This window comes from Haemorhous mexicanus, chromosome 29 (genome assembly GCF_027477595.1).
Source record: "Haemorhous mexicanus isolate bHaeMex1 chromosome 29, bHaeMex1.pri, whole genome shotgun sequence".
Lineage (NCBI taxonomy): Eukaryota > Metazoa > Chordata > Aves > Passeriformes > Fringillidae > Haemorhous > Haemorhous mexicanus.
This window is the reverse complement of record NC_082369.1, coordinates 2,466,947-2,485,343: the sequence shown is the minus strand read 5'-3', so window position 1 is coordinate 2,485,343 and position 18,397 is coordinate 2,466,947. Positions and strand designations below refer to the sequence as shown.

The following is an 18,397-nucleotide window of genomic DNA, read 5'->3' as shown; positions in this document are numbered from 1 at the left end:
ACAAGACCTGGAGGGACAGGACCCAGGGAATGGCTCCCACTGCCAGAGGGCAGGGCTGGATGGGATCTTGGGAATGAGGAATTGTTCCCTGGGAGGGTGGGCAGGCCCTGGCCCAGGGTGCCCAGAGCAGCTGGGGCTGCCCCTGGATCCCTGGCAGTGCCCAAGGCCAGGCTGGACAGGGCTGGGAGCAGCCTGGGATGATGGAAGGTGTCCCTGGGCATGGCAGGAGATGGAACTGGATGAACTTTGTCTCTCCCAACACAAATCCTTCTGTCACTCCATGATCTCCACAATCCTGGAAGGGACCCAGCACACCAGAGCCACCTCTTGCAGACACAGCCGAGCCCTGTTGGGTCACCCCATGTGAACCCCAGGGCTCTGCTGGGGGGGAACAGCTTTGCTTCCTGTGGGGAATACCAGAGGTGTCAGTCTGAGCTTGGAACACAGCAGAGCAGCCCTGAGATAACCTCCCCTGCTGCCAGCAGCAAACAGAAATAGTTTTTCGGGAAGGAGTGAGCACCTCCCTTTGATGTGTGGCTCCAAGTGCCCCCTCAGTGCCCGGCCTGGCCCTGGGGAAGCAGTCCCAGCACTGGAGCCAAGGGAGGAGCTTTTGGCCGGACAGCTTTTATGTTATCCATGTACACACACACATATTACATGTTTTAATTTTACACAAATTTGTCATAATTTCCTCCTCTCTGAAGTGAGGATGTTTCCTTTGCTGGAGCAGCTGTGCTGGCTGTGCCAGAGTGGATTTCATTTACCACTGAAGCTGCTCAAAGAAAACTGGGCCCGGTGCCAAGTGTTGCTTTTGGATGTGATGGTTTTGCTGGGCTTTCGTGGAGGAGGGGGAATATAAGGTAACAGAAATGGGGGGGCAAATGGCTGGGAGAGGCCCCGGGAGAGGCGGACACAGGGCTCGGGTTCGGGTGGCAAATCCCACTTGAGGTGGAGAGGAGACAAAACCCCCTTGTGGGGGTGGGGGGAGGCCAGTGGAGCCTCTGTGGCCCCCAGAGCAGTTGTTGCTTCTGGCTCCAGTTTGGGGGAGTAAGGGGGGTTGACTTCTTTTTTTTGTTTTGTTTTTGAAAAGATGAAAAATTGTCTGGTGGAGATGCCCTGGATGGGGATCAGGTTCTTGCCCAGAAATGCCCTGCTCTGGCAGGGTAGAGCTGGCAGGGCATTTCCCCTTTGTTTAACCCTGAACCATCTCCTGGGGCATCCCGTGGCAGAGGAAATGGGAAGAAAACCCCTTTCTCTGGGAAATTGCTCAAAGTCCCAGTGTGTCTCCTGCCTGCAGGAGGAGCAGGGCAGCAGCTCCCGGGATCCCTCCGGGTGCTTTCCTTGGCCGCGCACAGAGCGGCTCCGGAGCAGAGGAAACCTGAGCAGTGGAACAGATTGCAGGAATGTCACCAGCTGTGAACACACGAGCTCCTTTTTCCCTCCCTGACCCCTTTCTGGAGGAGACAGAGTTTGAAAGCAAAGGGGTTTTTTTCCAGTTTCTCAAAAGCCTGAAATCCTCCTTTATTTCCATGTGTTGCCCTCGGAAGATGGGTCAAAGCTGAGCTTTTGGGACTTGAGGGCCCTTTGGCAGCCCTGTGCAATTCCACATAAATACACTGAACTTCCTCCTGAGGTGAGAGGGGCTCCATCCCAGGAGGGAGCACCCTGGGCTCTGGCTCTGCTGCTTCCCAGCGTGCCCAAGGTCAGCTGGGATAAACAGAGGGAGGAGTTTCCTGGCTTTACAAAGAGGGATTTGGCTTTTTCCTGATTAAACTCATGAGAAAACCACCCTGAGCAGTGGCAGTGCCATTCCACGGCACTGGCCACGACATGGGCTGGTGACATGGGGCTCATGCTGTCCTCCTGGACATCAAGGTGAGCATGGGACCACACTGGTCCTACCACGGCACCCGCAAGGTGACCGTGGGACCACAGTGTCCCCCACCATGCCACCTACAAGGTGACTGTAGGACCACAATGTCCCCCACCATGGCACCTGCTGGTTTGCATCCCTGGTTTGCAGAGGTTCCTTGCTGGGGTCCAGCAGGAAAGCACAAGCTGAAAGCCTCTTTTGTTCCTCCACACCTATTCCCACACCTCCACCCCCATATTTACGGATTTACTTTCCCTCCTGGCCCCTTGGCTCGTGTTTATTTTTCCCCTCAGCTGAATTGGTGTGAAGGTGGCTCAAAGCAGCTCTGTTCTCTCCCAGTGAGTCGTTTTCCAGTGTAATTCCATGGAAGGGCTTTTCTCTCTCCTTGTTTGCAGCCTGGTTTCCTGCCCAGCGAGATGGGAATCGCCAGCCCGAGCACGCTTTCCCCCACCGGGGGCAAAGGGGGGTCTCAGTATTTTTCTTACCCCAACAATCCTCGCAGGAGAGGTGCTGAGAGCAGCATAGGTGAGTGACTGACTGCGTCTCCCCTGGGTGCCACCATGCCACCTGGGCAGGTGCCCTCGTCAGACCTGCCTTTAGGAATGAGGACATTGATGCTGGGAATGAGGGACTGATGTTGCCACGTGTGCCCCTGGCATGAATCTGGTGTTTGCTCTTTTTTGGGGAGGGAATTCATATAAATATCTCTTTTATATATAGAGATATCTAACCTCAGAAAAGGGGAGCTCAGAGTCAGGTACAAATTCCCTCTTTCTGGAAAATGCCAGATTAGCTGAAAGCAGCAAGTGGCTTGAGGTTCTTGTAAAAACACCTCCAGCCACACTGCACATCACTCGTCCTTCCTGGCAAACCCCGGGCTGCCGAGGAGGCTGTTTCTGTGGCTGTTGGCCCTCCTGGAGCTGCAGCAGGCAGGACTGGCAGGAGCAGGGTGTAGGAGGCAGCAGGAGGTGCTGGAGCTATGCCTGGGACCCAGGGATTGTTTGCTCCAGGAGCTCTCCCTCCCTACTCTGCTGTTCCCAAGCAGGGCTTGCCCGTGTCTGGATGGAGCTGGGAATAAGCTTTTACCAAAGGCTGGGGTCAGGTGTGAGTTTAACTTCAGAGGGAACACAAGCTCCAGTTCCCCAGAACTGGTGTTTCTCGTCACAGTTCCCCCTGCACCCTCCAGAGCCACTTTCCTGCTGCTATTTTGGGCTTTCCCCAACGAGTGAAACCAGAAGTGACCCAGTGATGGGTGCATTTTTCAGTGCTTTTCAGAAAAGGGCACCTACTCTGGTGCTGCCACTTCAGCCTAGAAAATGATTCTGTAGCATTCCGTGGGATGAATTTCTGCTCTGGAGATACATTTCAGCAGAGTTCCTGGCTTGGCAGGTTGCTGTGTTAGCCCCCTGCACCCCCAGCCAGGGCTTTCCTTAATTATGAAATTTTTTTTTAAATAATTATGAAAATTAATAAAAAATTATGGAAAATGGTTATAAAAATAATAATTATGAAAAACAGATGTTTTAAAAAAATTTAGCCAGTGCATCCCCTTGAGCCATTTCTGGATGTTTCCCCACCACCTCCCTGAACTGTCCCCTTCCCTCAGGACACTGTGTCCCCTCCAGAGCTGGAACTGGAGGGATGGGCTGGGGTCTGTCCCTGGGAAGCACATTCCTGCCTTCTGCAGCAGTAAAGCTTTCTCAAGTCTATTCCTGTGTAGGAAGCAAATGAAAATACAACCCAGCCCTGTATGTGTTCCCTTTCTGCATCTTCTCTCCACAAACCCACTTCAAGTTAAAAGTGTTTCCAAAAAAAGCCCCAATGAGGGGTTTTAACATTAAATGTTGTTATATTTATGGGCTCAGTCTCTCCCAACAAGCCCTTCCTGTCCTGGGATCTCTGTGTGGGTGTGAAACCTGCCCCCAAAGGGAGCAGACAGGATTTGTAGAGGCTCATCCTTGGACATTTTCACTGCTGATGCTTCCTCGGGCACGAGACATTTGGGATCTCAGCCCTCTCTGTACCTGCAGTTTCCAACTCCAGAGAGTTTTGCTGCAGCTCGTTTCTCCACCCTCTAACCCCCTTGAAAACTCAGATCCTCTCTTGTCTGCTGCAGATGGACAGCCCAAAAAGGTTCGGAAGGTGCCTCCTGGACTCCCCTCCTCGGTAAGTGGCAGCAGGGTGTTCCCATTCCCTGTGCCCTGGGAGCCATCCCTGCTCCCTGTGCCCCAAAACTGCTAGGTGCCTGCAGCCCCAAACTGGCCAACAGCTGCTGATGGCAACATCTGCAAACTTTGCAGGATTTCTCCCAAACCAAAGCTGCCAGCAGCTAGGACCCTGCCTGCTGTTAGAGCCCCAAAAGCCACTTCTGAGCTGATACCCAGACCCTGGGGAAATTATCCTTTTTCCCATGGAAGATGGCCTCAATTTGGGGCCACTCGCACTGGCCCACACTGGGGTGCCAATCTAAAAATTCACAAACTTTGCAGGATTTCTCCCAAACTAAAGACGCCGGCAACCAGGACCCTGCATGCATCGCGGGCTGGGATTGCAGCGGGGTGGGGAAGGGAATTCCCGTGCGGGAGAACGGGGAAGCGATGGGGAGCTCCCGGGAAGGAGCCGTGGCCCGCAGCCCGGGCTGTGTTTGCCGCTATGTCCGGGTGAAAGGAGACACCGCGGGCTCGGGTTTCTCACTTGCGCTGGGGGCAGGCAGCTGAGCCCGCTCCAGGTGTGCGCTGCTTTATAGGAAAGCTGAGCAGCCTGCAGGAATACGCTATCCCTGCTCCCGCGGCTGTTCCAAGGGAATAAACTGAACAATGTCTTTGTGGCTGCTAGTAATGGGATCTCCAGGAAAGCTAATTGGAGCAGGCTGCAGGGTTCCTGCAGGAACACGGGAGCTGTCTGGCGGCCGGGGCTGCATTCCTGGCTGGAATGTTTGCGTGCTTGGAGGGGGACGGCTCTGTCCCATTGGGCTCTGTGCCCAGCCCGGGGCTGTGCTGGAGACGTGCCCTCAGTCTCTGCCAAAGCCGGTGTGACGCTGCCCCGTTCCCCAGGGAACACCCCCCTCCCTGGGGGAAATCCCTGCTGTGGCATTCCCTGGCTGCTGGTGCACAGCTGGAACCTGCACCACAGGCTCGGCCTTTGGGATTGGACCCCGAGGTGCTGGTTCTGGAGGATAGAGGGAGGGGAGGGCACCGAGACCTTGCCAGCTTGGGCTCGCAGACCTGGGAGTGTTGGAGGGTCCGTGTGGATCCACGTGAGGCAGAAACCCGCTCTGAGAGTTTGTGTTTTGACAGGGAAAACCTGCTTGAGTCACAATCTGTGTCACCGCCTCGAGTTTCTGTGGGAAATTTGGAGCTTTAAACCCCAGTCGACGTGGGGAAAACATCGCCCCAACAAATGGCCTTTATTGGCCTCAAATTTCAAAGTGCTGGGGCTTGGCCCATCCTGCTGGCAGAGCCCTGGAGGGCCCTGATTCCCACAGGAAGAGCTGCTTGGCATTTGCCACAGTTCAGCCCCTTCCCTGTGTCTGAATGACTCCTGCACTCCAGCCTTTCATAGGATCATGGAATGGTTTGGGTTGGCAGGGACATTAAAGTTCATCCAGTGCCACCTCTGCCATGGCCAGAGGCACCCTCCACTGTCCCAGGGTGTTAAAGCCCCATCCAGCCTGGCCTTGGACACTTCCAGGGAAACAGGGGCAGCCACAGCTTCTGTGGGAAACCTCTGCCAGGAAGGAATTTTTCCCCAACATCCAACCTAAATCTCTGTCTCTGCCCTGGCTGTTGCCTCAGCTGCCCCTTGATGCCAAAGCTCCGGTTTTCAGAGCACGGGCTGGTTCTGCCTCTTTCCCTCACCCTCCCTGTGCTGGGAGCTGCAGCTTCCTGGTTTGTTTTTGAACTTCCACACCTGGGGAGACAGATCTGTGCCTAGGCAGCAGGAGAAGTGTGAGGCAGGAGTGGCCTCAAAGGCAGCGGATCAAAGGCTCTTTCTTGTCTGACTCGCCCATGCAGGAGCCCGCCCCGTGTTATCGCTGGACCCCGTGCAAAATAAATAGGTTAATCAGCATCTTATTCAAATGAAGTGCTTTAATCTGTAATTCCCGAGCTGCTTTGAAAATTCGCCGAGGTCAGCGGCTGCAGGAGCTGAGGGTGGGTGGGTGAGCAGGGAGTGATGCCAAAGGCAGTGAGAGCGGTTCAGGGGGTGTGAGCAGCGATGCCAGGCAGGGACAGGCACAGAGGAGCTGTGCTGAGAGGCCAGGGCCCTTGAGCTCAGTGCTTCTGTCTCAAGGAGGCCACAGAGATGCTCCGAGGGCTGGAGCCCCTCTGCTCTGGAGCCAGGCTGGGAGAGCTGGGGGTGCTCACCTGGACAAGAGAAGGCTCCAGGCAGAGCTCAGAGCCCCTTGCAAGGCCCAAAGGGGCTCAAAGAGTTGAAGGGCAGGGCTGGATGGGATCTTGGGTAGGAATTGTTCCCTGGGAGGGTGGAGAGGCTCTGGTACACCGTGCCCAGAGCAGCTGGGGCTGCCCCTGGATCCCTGGCAGTGCCCAAGGCCAGGCAGGACGAGGCTTTGAGCAGCCTGGGACAGTGGGAGGTGTCCCTGCCATGGCAGGGGATGGCACTGGATGGGCTTTGAGGTCCTTTTCAGCCCAAACCATTCCATGATTCTATGCAGTAGGTGCTGACTTGGGACTGCCCTCAAGGCATGGAACCCCTTGGAGCCTCCCTGCATCTCTCGGGCTCCTGACCATGGGCTGCTGTGTCTGGGCACAGGATCCAGGGCTGGATGTGGCCCCACATCGGCTGCAGTGCCAGAGGAACCTGGGCAGGGATTTTGTGCAAGTTGGTTCCTGCAGGATTTTGTTGCCACAGCGAGTTCAGTGCCTGGGAGCTGTTTCAGGCTGTGCATTCCCAGTCTGGTCACTGCTCTGTTTAGCCTCAGTCTGCCCAAAGTCCCACCCCAGCTCCTGCATTTAAGCAGGAAAAACAGGGAGGGAAAAACAACCCCAGACCACAAAGTGCTGCGAATCCCAGCACTGGGGCTTTTCGAGCGGCTCTCGCCGCGCTGGCAAATTTTCACCGAAGGAAATGACCTCACCTGGAGGTCCCCGGGGCCGCCGGCCTGAGGGCTGGGGCCAGGGGCTGGGGCTGGGGCTGGGGCTGGGGAGCGGGGCCTAGCCCTGATTTCCAGCTGCCTGCAGCGCCCAGCCTGGCCCCGCCGTGCCCGCACACGGCTCCTGCTCTGTGCGCAGAATTGGCTTTTCACAGCCTCCCCTGTGCTGGACAGCAAAAGGAACAATAAGCAGGGGTCAGGGCCAGGAGTGTGCTGAAACTTGGCCCCCCAGGATCCAGCAGGAGATGTTCCAGGGGTGCTGGAGCAGGGTGGGCACACAGCAAGGTGAATTTCTCCTGCTTTGCAGCCCTGGTCCCTCCATCCCTGCCATTTTCTGGCCGTTGTTTTCTCCGTGGGTTCCTGGCCGGGCTGTTGGTGCAGCTGCCGGGCGCTGGCCCTGAGCCAGCCCCTGCCAGATGGCGTGGGGCTCTCAGACGTGCTGCACTCCATTCCCTGTCCCGCTCCCGCTATTTAATCAAATTATAGGAAAAGTCAATTTGCTGCATTCCCGTTCTGCAGTGCCTCCCCCACCCCCCCAGCCCACGCGCGGCTCCCTCTGCCCACAGCATCCCGGGAACCAGGGCCTGGAATTCTCTTTTTTGAGCAAGGGACAAAGGGCAGCTGCCAGTGTCTGTCAGGATTCACCCTTCCCCCTCTCTCTTTTTTTTGTCTTTATTTTACGAGTTCTCTGTAGACTCACGGAGTCATTAAGGTTGGAAAAGCCCTCTAAGGGTCACAGAGTCCAACTGTTCCTCAGCACTGCCAAGGCCACTGCTGACCCGTGTCCCCAGGTGCCACATTCACACATTGTTTGAACACTTCAGGGATGGTGACTCCACTCCTACCCTGGGCAGTCTGTTCCAATGCTTCACAACATTTTCTGTGAAGAAATTTCCCCAAGATCAAATCTAAACCTCCCCTGGCCCAGCCTGAGGCCGTTCCCTCTCCTCCTGTCCCTGTTCCCTGGAGCAGAGCCTGGCCCCCCCGGCTGTCCCCTCCTGTCAGGAGTTATGTAGAGCCACAAGGTCCCCCCTGAGCCTCCTTTGCTCCAGGCTGAGCCCTTTCCCAGCTCCCTCAGCCTCTCCTGGTGCTCCAGACCCTTCCCCAGCCCCACTGATCCTTGTTGGATTTCTGGGGGGCTTTGGGGTTGTTTTTTTAAACAAAAAGAAGTCTGGCGCAGGTTGTCCAGGGCTGTGGTGGAGTCACAATCTTGGAATTGTTCAAAAAACATGTGGATGTGGCACCTGAGGACATGGGTTAGTGGTGAACATGGTGGTGCTGCTGCTTTCATGATCTTAAAGGTCTCTTCCAACCTTAAGGATTCTCTGATTGTGGCTTTTATTCCCCACCATCAATTTTGTCCCTTTTTACTGGTGAGGACAAGGGCTGGAAGGGAGCAGCTGGCTGTGGGGAAAAAGAAACTCAGGCAAGTTTCCTTCCCAAAGAGAACTGTGTGTGCCAGGCAGAGCCTGGCCCCTGCCCCATCTCTGCTTTCGTCTGGATTTAAAAAAAAGATTATCGGTTTCAGAATGAATCAAAGGAGATGAAAATAACCTGTGACAAAAGTTCTCACATCATCTGAGAGCTATTTCAGTTTCTTTGAATGCCATTTCGGTTTCTTTGCATGTCGAATTTCTGCTTTAAAAAAAGAAAAGTCTGTTTTTGTCCTGGCAGAAGCTGATTTTCGGTCAGGGCTTTCTAGGATGGGTTTGGTTAATTTAGAAGGGAAGGAAAAGCTTTTTCTTCTGCTTAATGTGCTGTTAAATCACAGAGCTGAGCAGTGCTGCAGAAATCTGACCCAAGAGCTGTGTGAGGGCTGTCTGAGATTTGTCCCTCCCCTGTGACAATGGCTATGAGGCGCTGCTCAGCCCCACATGCCTCAGTTTCCCCTCAGCCTGGTTTACCTGAGGGCTTTGAGTAGGAGCTGTGCCAACCCTGCCTGGCACAGGGCAGGGTTGGCACAGGGGGGTCCCAAGGCCACACAGGTGCCCACTGCCACTGCCCAGCCTGTTCCACCCAGTGTGGGGTCACTGCAGCAGTGGTGGCTTTTGTGGTTACCCAGAAAAAAGTTATAACCATGGAAAACGGAACTGGAGCAGAGTCGAAACTTCTGCTGGAGCTGAGCAAGTTCTGGGGACCAAGGAGGGTGACAGGAACAAACAGAGAAGAGCCCTGTGCCCTGTCCTTTGTGTCCTCTGTGCCCTCTGCCCTGTCCAGTGTGCCCTCACCTCTGCCCTCTGTGCCCTCTGCCCTGTCCTCTGTGCCCTGTTCCCTGCTCTGCTCCACATGGGGCTGTGCCCTTTGAGGACTTTGGCTGAGCTACTCCAGTTCCCCTCCCAGATCAGCTGTGGGATGAATCAAAGCAAAGCTCCTGGACTCATCAGATGGTTTGGGATGGAAGGGACCTTAAAGCCCATCCAGTGCCACTCCCTACCATGGCAGGGACACCTCCCAGTGTCCCAGGCTGCTCCCAGCCCTGTCCAGCCTGGCCTTGGGCACTGCCAGGGATCCAGGGGCAGCCCCAGCTGCTCTGGGCACCCTGTGCCAGGGCCTGCCCACCCTGCCAGGGAACAATTCCTGCCCAGTATCCCATCCAGCCCTGCCCTCTGGCAGTGGGAGCCATTCCCTGGGTCCTGTCCCTCCTGCCCTTGAAAGGTCAGTTGAGGGAAGCACTCGCTGCTCTGTTGCCTTGGAAGAGGTGGTCAAACAGTCAAACACTGCTGAAGTTTGAGATTTGAAGTTTAAGCTGTGCAGGGTTGGGGGCAGCCACGGTGAGGATGTGGGGCCATGGACTGACCAAAGCCTTCTCTTCAACCCCTTTCCTGCCCCACAGGTGTATCCATCCAACTCAGGTGATGACTACAGCAGGGATCCAGCTGGATATACTCCCTCAAAACCTCCCAGCACTGTGTATCCTGGAGCCTTTTACATGACAGGTGAGTTATTCCCAGCCCTGTGATCCCACAGTCCGGGCAGAGCAGGGGCAGCCTTGCCCCTTATGGACCATGGGAGGGATTGCACATCTGGAGGGAGCTCAGGGCAGGAGTGCATGAGACACAATTCAGCCCCAAAATCATCCAATATCCAGAGTGGAAAGGGACCCTCAGGGATTATCAGCCCAGCCCCTGTCCCTGCACAGCCACCCCAACACTCCCACCCTAAGCAGCCCTGAGAGCGCTGTCCAAATGCTTCTGGAGCTCTGGGACCATTCCCTGGGGAGCCTGGGCAGTGCCCAGTACCCTCACAGGGAAGAACCTTGCCCTGAGCTCCATGCTAATCCCTGGCACAGCTCCAGCCCTTCCTGGCCTCCTGTCCCTGTCCCAGAGAGTTTGTCCTGATTTGCTCAGAGGGTGATGCTCAGCGCAGGCAGGACATGGTGGGGACAGTCCCAGCCCCTCAGCCAGGGCTGACCTGTTCCCCCCTGGGGGCTGGGGGCTGCCTGCTGCTGTCCCTGCCCCAATCAGCTCTGGGTTCCTTGCAGATGGACTCCATAACTCTCCAGACCTGTGGAGTTCCCCGGGTGCCATGAGCCAGTCGAGTTATGGTGCCATGCTGGGCAGCTCCTCGTCCCCGCTCCCGCAGTCCAGCGGCTTCAACAGTTTACACCAGCACGAACGCATGGTAACGTGTCCCCGTGGCCGTGTCACCTCCCTGGCACCTTCTCCCCTGGCTGTGGGCCCAGGCCCAGCCGCTGAACCCTACAGCTTTTCCAGAGCCCCTCTCACCCTGCTCCCCCTCCCTGCCAGAACTACCAGCTGCATTCAGGAGAGGTGAACGGCGGACTCCCCTCCGTGTCCGGCTTCTCCTCGGCCCCCACGGCGTACGGAGTGTCCAGTCACACCCCCCCGATCAGCGGCACGGACACCATCATGGGTATGGCCAGTCACACAGTGACCCCTCGCCCCACAGCCTGGAAAACCAGGGCTTGTGCACACCTGCTGCCTGAGGCATCCAACACACCCAGGCACCTTGGGTCCCTCGTGTGTCACCTGTTCCTGGAGTCCCTGCCTGGGGAAGAGACACAGAGAGGTTCTGGGTGCTGGTCTAGGGGTTTACACCTCGTGGGGTGGGTCTGGGAGAAGCCCAGCAGCTCTGGTATTATCTCCTGGAGGTGCTGTGGCTTAGATGAGTTGTGGGATGGATTTACAGCTGTGAGAAGCTGCTCCCTTAGATCAGGAATGGGAATGTTCCTGCTGGGTTTGGGTACCACATTAACCCCTGAGTGCTTTAATTGCTGACCCTGCTGAAGCTGTTACTGAAATGAGCTTGTGCTCCCCAGGAAATGAGGATCCTGACACAGATTTGTAGAAAAAAACTTGTTTTTCTATGGAGAAGAAAGTTTGGGATTAATAGAATGAAAGTATCATTAAGGTTGGAAGAGACCTCTGGGCTCATCCAGTGCATTGATGGTTGTTGGGGTTTGAGATGCCCCATGGCAATGGCTGTGCTGCAGCAGAGATGTCTGATTGCTGTTGCTGGCACTACACCTCCAGCCCAGGGCTTGGAGAGATGTCCCTGCAGTCCCTTGATGGCTTCCAAGGGAAGGTGCCCCATGTCGGAGCTGCTCTGAGCTGGACAAACATTTAATTTTCAAGCAAAGCACTAAAAGCAGAAAATTTCCACCCCAGAGCAAGTGACCCCAAAGAAGGTCCTGTAGGGTGCTGTGTCCTGCTGGGGTCTGGGGACTTGGCAGTGGCATCTGTGTCTTTCTTGGCAGGTAACAGAGGAACCACAGCTGGGAGCTCCGGAGACGCGCTTGGGAAGGCTCTGGCCTCGGTGAGAGTTTGGGATGGTCCTGACCCAATCCCAGTCCTGCTGCTGCAGGGACCCTCTTCCCAGCAGGGAGCATGCACGCATTTGGTGAACGCACCCCAAATCCACAGCAGCCTCTGAGGGAGGGTTTTCCCCTCTCCATGTGCTGTCATCTCAGTCCTGGCACCTTTTGGTGGATGGGGAAACTGATGCACTGCAGGTTGTGGTGGCCCTGCAGCCCCATCTGCTTCTCTGTGCCCTCCCAGCCTGTTGGCTGCTCTGCCAAGACCACCCTACACAGACCTTGTGGCAGGACTTGCAGGTCCCAGTAGTCTTTGCCCTGTGTGTGCTGGTTCAAACTGGAAGGCACTGGGTCACCAGAGAGTTTCCTCTGCCCCATTCAGCGATCTTTGCATGGTGGCAGAGGCGTGCTGACAGTGGCCCTGCAACAATTCCTGAGAGCTCCTGCTTCCTCCTGAGAGGGATCCTGAAGAGCAGAGGCTGCACTCAGGGGTTGTGACAGTGGGGACAGAGAGAGACCCTGGGGTTAATGGGGGAACTGGGCTCGGTCATTGTGCTGGCTGTGGGTTTGGGAAGGGAGGTCCCAGCAGGTGGTGGGTGCCACTGGGAAGGGACAGCTAGCTCAGGTGGCATTGTTGACCATCCCCCCTTCTGTCCTTGCAGATTTACTCCCCCGACCACTCTAGCAATAACTTCTCCTCCAACCCCTCCACTCCGGTCGGGTCCCCACAGGGCCTCGCAGGTGAGTGACAATGTGAAGAATAAGGGGGGTGGGGTTTGCTTTGGGGAGCTCCCAGGCAGTGAATTTCCCAGGTCAGCCCCAAAACCTCAGTCCAGGGCTGGCAGCAACCCCAGGACCTTCTCCTGCCCTTCCGGACCCTGTCCCTGCACGTCCCATCTCAGAGAGGCTGTGGCTGGATTTGCCTCCCATAGGAGAAGTGCAGTGGGACCTGGGAAGCAGCCAGTGGTTCAAACCCATGTTCAGCACCTGCCGAAAGCCCTTTCCTGGTCCCCTCAGGCAGGACAGGTCCCTTGTGCCCAGCAGAGCTGGTGCCCAGGCTCCCTGTGCCCAGGGTGCAGCATTACCTGGCCCTGAGGTCACAGCGAGTCACTGAGCCCAGGGACATTGGGGACACCTCTAGAGGCCTGAATGGCTGAGCCAGAGCAGAGCTCGTAGTGCCACGCAGTGCCACAGTCTCCATGCAGTGCCACACAGCCCTGTGGTAGCCCACGAGGTGCTGCAGTGGCCCATTACCCTGTGGTGCCGCAGTGACCTGTGCAGGGCCGGCTGTTGCTGCTGTGGCCCGAGCAGTGCTGAGCAGTGCCGTGCGTGGCTCGGTGGCCGCTGCGCTGCCGCGGTGTCCCGGCTTCCAGCCCCATCTAGCGGCAGCCGTGGCCATGGCCGCTCCCCAACTCTGCGTTTGTCCCCAGGCTCGTCGCAGTGGCCGCGGGCGGGCGGAGCGGGTGCCTTATCTCCCAGTTACGAAGGGAGCCTCCACACTTTGGTGAGTGGCACCAAAAATTCCGGGTTCTCCTTTTCTCTCTCTTCCTTCTGGGCTTGGTGGTGAAGGGTTTTTGGGTGGCACCCTCTCCCCTGAACGCCTGGAATCAGCTGGGTGCCAGGGATGGATATTTGGGTAGCAGCAGCTGAGCAGAGCCGAGTGCTGCATCCCTGACCTGGAGTCCCCTGGCAGCCTGGCCCCCTCCCCTGCCCCAGGCCAGGGCCATGCCGGGGGTCTGGCCCAGCCCAAGGGATTCCTGGCAGGTTTCTCCCTGCCCTGAGCAGTTCCACTCATGTGACCCATCGTGCCTTTGGGGAATGGCACTGGCTGGGGGAATTATTTCTCCCCATCCCTGCCCTGTGGCACCTGAGTCCAGGATTGCCACCAGCCATTCTGTAGCGCAGAGCAGCAGGGGGCTGCTGGCTTTATAGGATTGCTGTCATGGAATTGGATTGGAATCATGGAATTGTTTGGGTTGGGAGAGATCTTAAAGCTCATAAAGTTCCACCCCCTGCCATGGGCAGGGACACCTGCTAGACCAGGGTGCTCCAAGCCCCATCCAACCTTGGACACTTCCAGGGATGGGGCACTTAACACAGACCTGTCTCTGTCCTGCCCTTCCAGCAAAACAAAATGGAAGACAGGTTGGATGAAGCCATCCACGTGCTGAGGAACCACGCTGTGGGCCAGACCTCTGCCATGCCCAGCAACCACGGGGACATGCACGGGCTGCTGGGCTCAGCACCAGCACACACTGCTGCTGTGGGCAGCCTGGGCCAGGCCTTCCCTGCCTCAGTCATGGCCCTGGGGAACAGGCACCCGAGTCTGGTGAGTGTGGGAGCAGTGTGGCAGCTGGCAGGGACACGCTGGGGACACGTGTCACATGTGGTGTGACGTGGCATTCAGGGGGACGTCACCTTTGGTGCAGGAATAGCTCAGTGGGGTCCAGCCTGAGTCAGGTGCTGGCAGCGTTGCATGGGTGACAGGCACAGAAGTCACTTCCCATGTTCCTGCAAGGGAGAGCTGAGTCACAGAATCCCAGAGTGGTTTGGGTTGGAGTGACCTCAAAGCTCATCTTGTTCTACCCCCTGCCATGGCAGGGACACCTTCCACTGTCCCAGGCTGCTCCAAGCCCCATCCAGCCTGGCCTTGGACACTGCCAGGGATCCAGGGGCAGCCAGCTGCCCTGGGGACATTGAGTTCAGCCTTGGCACAAGCTCTGCATGCCCTTCCCTTGTGCCCCTTCTCAGGGCAGGCAGAGGTGGTGAGAGAGCTGCTCTTCTTTCCCTGCAACATGATTGAAAATCCCTCAGAACAACTTCAAGGCATCCCTGGGATATGCAGGGAGAAGAGTGATCCAGTGGGTACAGGAGTGCCAGGTGTCACCAGGAGCTCTGAATGGTTTGGGCAGGCACCACGTCCCTCTGTGGTGTGTGAAGGCTCATTCCATTTCCAGGGACTGTGATGGATCCAGGGCACCCTGGGTAGGTGGATGCTGGGGTCCCATGCAGGGTCACCTGGGTCCCCCCTTGTCTAGAGGTTGGTGACCACAGCAGCACATTTTTGGCAGAGCTGCCTGCCTGCTGCAGCAAACAGTGACACATCTCCAGTCTCCAGAGAAGCAGCTGGGATCCCCTTCCAGGCTCCCTGGGTTCTGCTCCTGAGCAGGGAATGTGTCCTCTGTAGGCTGCTGCCAGCTGGGGAGCCAACAGGGCTGGCTTTGTCCTGTCAGTCCCCAGCCTGTGTGGCACTGCCTCGGGGCTGTGAGCTCAGAAGGGCCCCTCACCCTTTGCCTCCAGCCCCTTTGGAGCCAAGTTCATGTTGCTGGCATGTCCCTTGCTCTGATGGCACTGGGAAGGTGGCAGACCCAGTCAATGACACAGGACACGTGTCCTCTCTGCTGTGCTGGCCTTGCCCCACTGGACACAGAGGGGCTTTCCTCGGGGTGGGGTACAGCAATGACAGGGGCTCTGGGCTGGGTGCAGCTCCTGCTCAGAGCAGGGAGCTGCAGTGGCCCCAGCACAGTCCCAGAGAGCTGCTGCTGCTGCTGGCTCTTCCCTCCTGCATTCCAGAGCTCCAGGGGTTGGAGGGCGAGGGGAGCACCCAGCTGTGCCTCAGCCCAGTCCACAGAGCCTGGGGGTGACAGCTCAGGTGAATGTCCCCACTGCCTGCTGGCCATGACACATCCCTCCCTGAAGCTCACTCTGCTCCTTGTGCTGCAGGTGGGAGGAGGCCACCCTGAAGATGGGCTGTCCAGCAACCCCAGCTTGCTCCACAACCATGTCACACTGCCATCCCAGCCCAGCTCGCTGCCAGACCTCAGCAGGCAGCAGGACACGTACAGTGGTAAGGCAGCTCTGCACAGGTGCAGATGGGGCTCACCTGTTCACAGGGTTCACCTGTGCTCAGGGTCACCTTCTGGGGGCTGTGGGGCATCACCTGTGGGGCTTGGGCCCAGGCCTGTGCAGCCTGAGAGGAGATGGATGTCTCTGCAAGGCTGGTGCTTCCTTGCAGCATCACAGGGCAGTTTCTACCTGGAGCCTTTTCCAGAGGTTTCACAGAGTCGCAGAATGTTCTGGCTTGGAAGGGACCTTAAAGCTCATCCCCTTTCACCCCCTCCGATGTGCAGGGACACCTTCCACTGTCCCAGGTTGCTCCAAGCCCTGTCCAGCCTGGTCTTGGGCACTGCCAGGGATCCAGGGGCAGCCTGTGCCAGGGCCTGCCCACCCTGCCAGGGAACAATTCCTGCCCAATATCCCATCTAACCCTACATGTCTGACCTGTATTTTCCCATTCTCCCTGCCAGGTGTGGGTGCACAGTTCCCAATGCTCTGCTGTGTAGGTTGGGTTCCCAAATTGGAAGGAAGGGAAGTAAGAGGGAGAACAGGGAGCATCAGCTGGGCAGAGGCACCACCCACACATCTTCCCCAAGTGTGGAGCAGCAATGGAGGATGAGTTTGGGATGCCACTGCAGGAGCAGAGCCCAGGGACCACCCCCCAGCCTCCTCTGTGGGTCAGGGCCCTCAAGCTCTGCACGTGGCTCTGCTCTCTCTGCAGGTTTGTCCGGGGGGCTGGGCCGGAGCAGCGTTTCCTCAGGAACGAGTGAGATAAAGAGGGAAGAGAAGGAGGATGAGGAGAACACCTCAGTGGCAGATAACTCAGAAGAGGAGAAGAAGGAGCTGAAACCCTCCCGGAACAGAACAAGGTGCTCTTTGAACAGGTCTCTCCCTTTGCTTTCTGTGTTCCCAGGCCAGGGGTGTTTGGGCTGGGGTCCAGTTGCCAGGACCTGCCAAGCACTGGGCTTGGCCCAGTTTGGCCTGGGATCAGCCTGTGGCACAGACCCTCCAGCCCCTGCCCACCCTGGAGCCTGGTGTGGTCTCACACAGCCTGGGCTCCTGCTACTGCCCCAGGGGGAAGGGTCCCTGCCACCCTCCTGCTGGCTCCTGTCCCTGTGGCCTCAGGGCATCCTCATGCTCCTAAAGCAGAGGGATGCACCTCATCCCTCACCTGCCTGTGTGGGCACTTTGGGCCATGCAGGGAAGGAGCCAGTGCTCAGCCCCAGTCAGACACAGTCTGACCCCTTCCCTGACTTGGGGCATCTCTGCTGTCTGCTTTGGGCTCCTGTATCCTCTGTCACATCCAGCCAGAGGAGTGGCAGTGGCTCAGGTGGACTCCTTCAGCATGTTGGCTGCTCTGCAGCCTTGCCACCAGCTCGGAGACCTCAGCAGGGTGATGGTGCCCAGATAGGCAGCACCAGCTCCACTCCTGTCCTGGAGGGAGAGGGCTGCATCTTCCCAAATTCCAGCTGGGGATTCCAGTGTTGGCCTTCACCTTGTCTGGGCCACCCTGCACACTCCTGACAACAAGCTCAGGCCTTAATCACATTGTGGTTTCTTTCTTTGCTGTTTAAAACCAAAAGAAAACAAAAAAGAGGCAGAAGAAGAGCCGTAACTGGTTGTCTCTGAAGCCCCTGCGTGTCCCTGCACGTGGCACGGGCCAGCAGGCCCTGGCAGGGCACACGGGGGTCTCGGCGTCGTGGTGCGTCACCGTGTGTTTCTTGTCTGTGAGTTGACCAGTGCTGAGAGTGCACACGAGGAATGTCCCTGTCTCGTTCTTATTTTAAACCATTAGTCAAGATGAGGATGAGGAGGACGATCTTCTTCCCCCAGAGCAAAAAGCCGAGAGAGAGAGAGAAAGGAGGGTCGCCAATAATGCCCGTGAGCGCCTGCGGGTTCGTGACATCAACGAGGCCTTTAAGGAGCTCGGACGCATGTGCCAGCTGCACCTAAACAGCGAAAAACCGCAGACCAAACTGCTAATCCTACACCAGGCCGTATCAGTCATACTGAACCTGGAGCAACAAGTTAGAGGTCAGTGAGGGTCCCGGAGTGGTGATATTTTACGTACCTGATCGGCACGGGGCTGTCTGTCTGTCTGTCTCCTGTGACGTGCTGTTGTGCCTCGCACTGTCTCTCTCCCCTGTGGCCTTGGGGACCAACCCAAGGCTGTTGATGTCCTTTTAATTTTTTTTTTTATTTTTTTTTTTTTTTTGCCTTTTTTGCATCCATCCCTGCTGTTCCCTCCTTTGTCCCCTGCTGCCATTGCGTGTGCTGCATGCTGGTCCCTGTGGGGATGCCTGTGCTATGTCCTGCTTCCCCACAGCCAGGAGTGCTCAGTGCTTGGCCGGCAAAGTGACAGAAACCCCACTAGAGAATCTCCCAGAGGGGTCCAGCTCTGCCATCTCCAAGGGCTGCTCTGAACACAGAGCCCGTTCCTTTCCCTTCGGTGTGCCTGATGGGGCTCTGTGCTCCTGTCCCCCAGTCTGGCGCCTGGCAAAGCCCTGGGGCCACGGGAGCTGTGCGAGGGCAGCGGGATGCCCGGGCTGAGCAGCCCTCTGTGCCTGCACTGGTGTCCAACACAGGCCGGGAGCACCGTGCATTCTGAGCCTGGTCCTGCAGCCTCTGCCCTCACCGGGACACCCTCAAGGCACGCTTCCTTCCACATGCGTGCACCCTTCGCTGGGAGGGAAGCGAGGGTGGCTGTCCCTGCTGTCCCGCCCCAGGCCTGGCTGCTTTGTCCCGCATCCCGCAGTGCATGCGCTCCTGCCCCGCCCCTGCTGCTCCTGCAGCGCGGTCCGGG

The 18,397-nt window shown here is 57.4% G+C and overlaps 1 protein-coding gene across 10 annotated transcripts in view; it reads left to right on the top strand.

Moving 5' to 3' along the window:
* Nucleotides 1-18,397, top strand: part of TCF3 (transcription factor 3) — an 81,962-nt gene that overhangs the window by 53,244 nt on the left and 10,321 nt on the right. For 3 of the 10 annotated variants that reach the window (XM_059870173.1, XM_059870170.1, XM_059870169.1), the window contains exons 7-17: nucleotides 2,269-2,398; nucleotides 3,990-4,039; nucleotides 9,817-9,919; nucleotides 10,465-10,604; nucleotides 10,730-10,856; nucleotides 11,701-11,759; nucleotides 12,420-12,498; nucleotides 13,188-13,261; nucleotides 13,883-14,086; nucleotides 15,481-15,604; nucleotides 16,316-16,463. In XM_059870173.1, the coding sequence (XP_059726156.1) occupies nucleotides 2,269-2,398; nucleotides 3,990-4,039; nucleotides 9,817-9,919; nucleotides 10,465-10,604; nucleotides 10,730-10,856; nucleotides 11,701-11,759; nucleotides 12,420-12,498; nucleotides 13,188-13,261; nucleotides 13,883-14,086; nucleotides 15,481-15,604; nucleotides 16,316-16,463 (1,238 nt within the window). Of the gene's footprint in view, nucleotides 1-2,268; nucleotides 2,399-3,989; nucleotides 4,040-9,816; nucleotides 9,920-10,464; nucleotides 10,605-10,729; nucleotides 10,857-11,700; nucleotides 11,760-12,419; nucleotides 12,499-13,187; nucleotides 13,262-13,882; nucleotides 14,087-15,480; nucleotides 15,605-16,315; nucleotides 16,479-17,389; nucleotides 17,629-18,397 lie in introns of all 10 variants that reach the window. The other 7 variants (XM_059870172.1, XM_059870167.1, XM_059870165.1 and 4 more) reach the window with 4 other exon arrangements.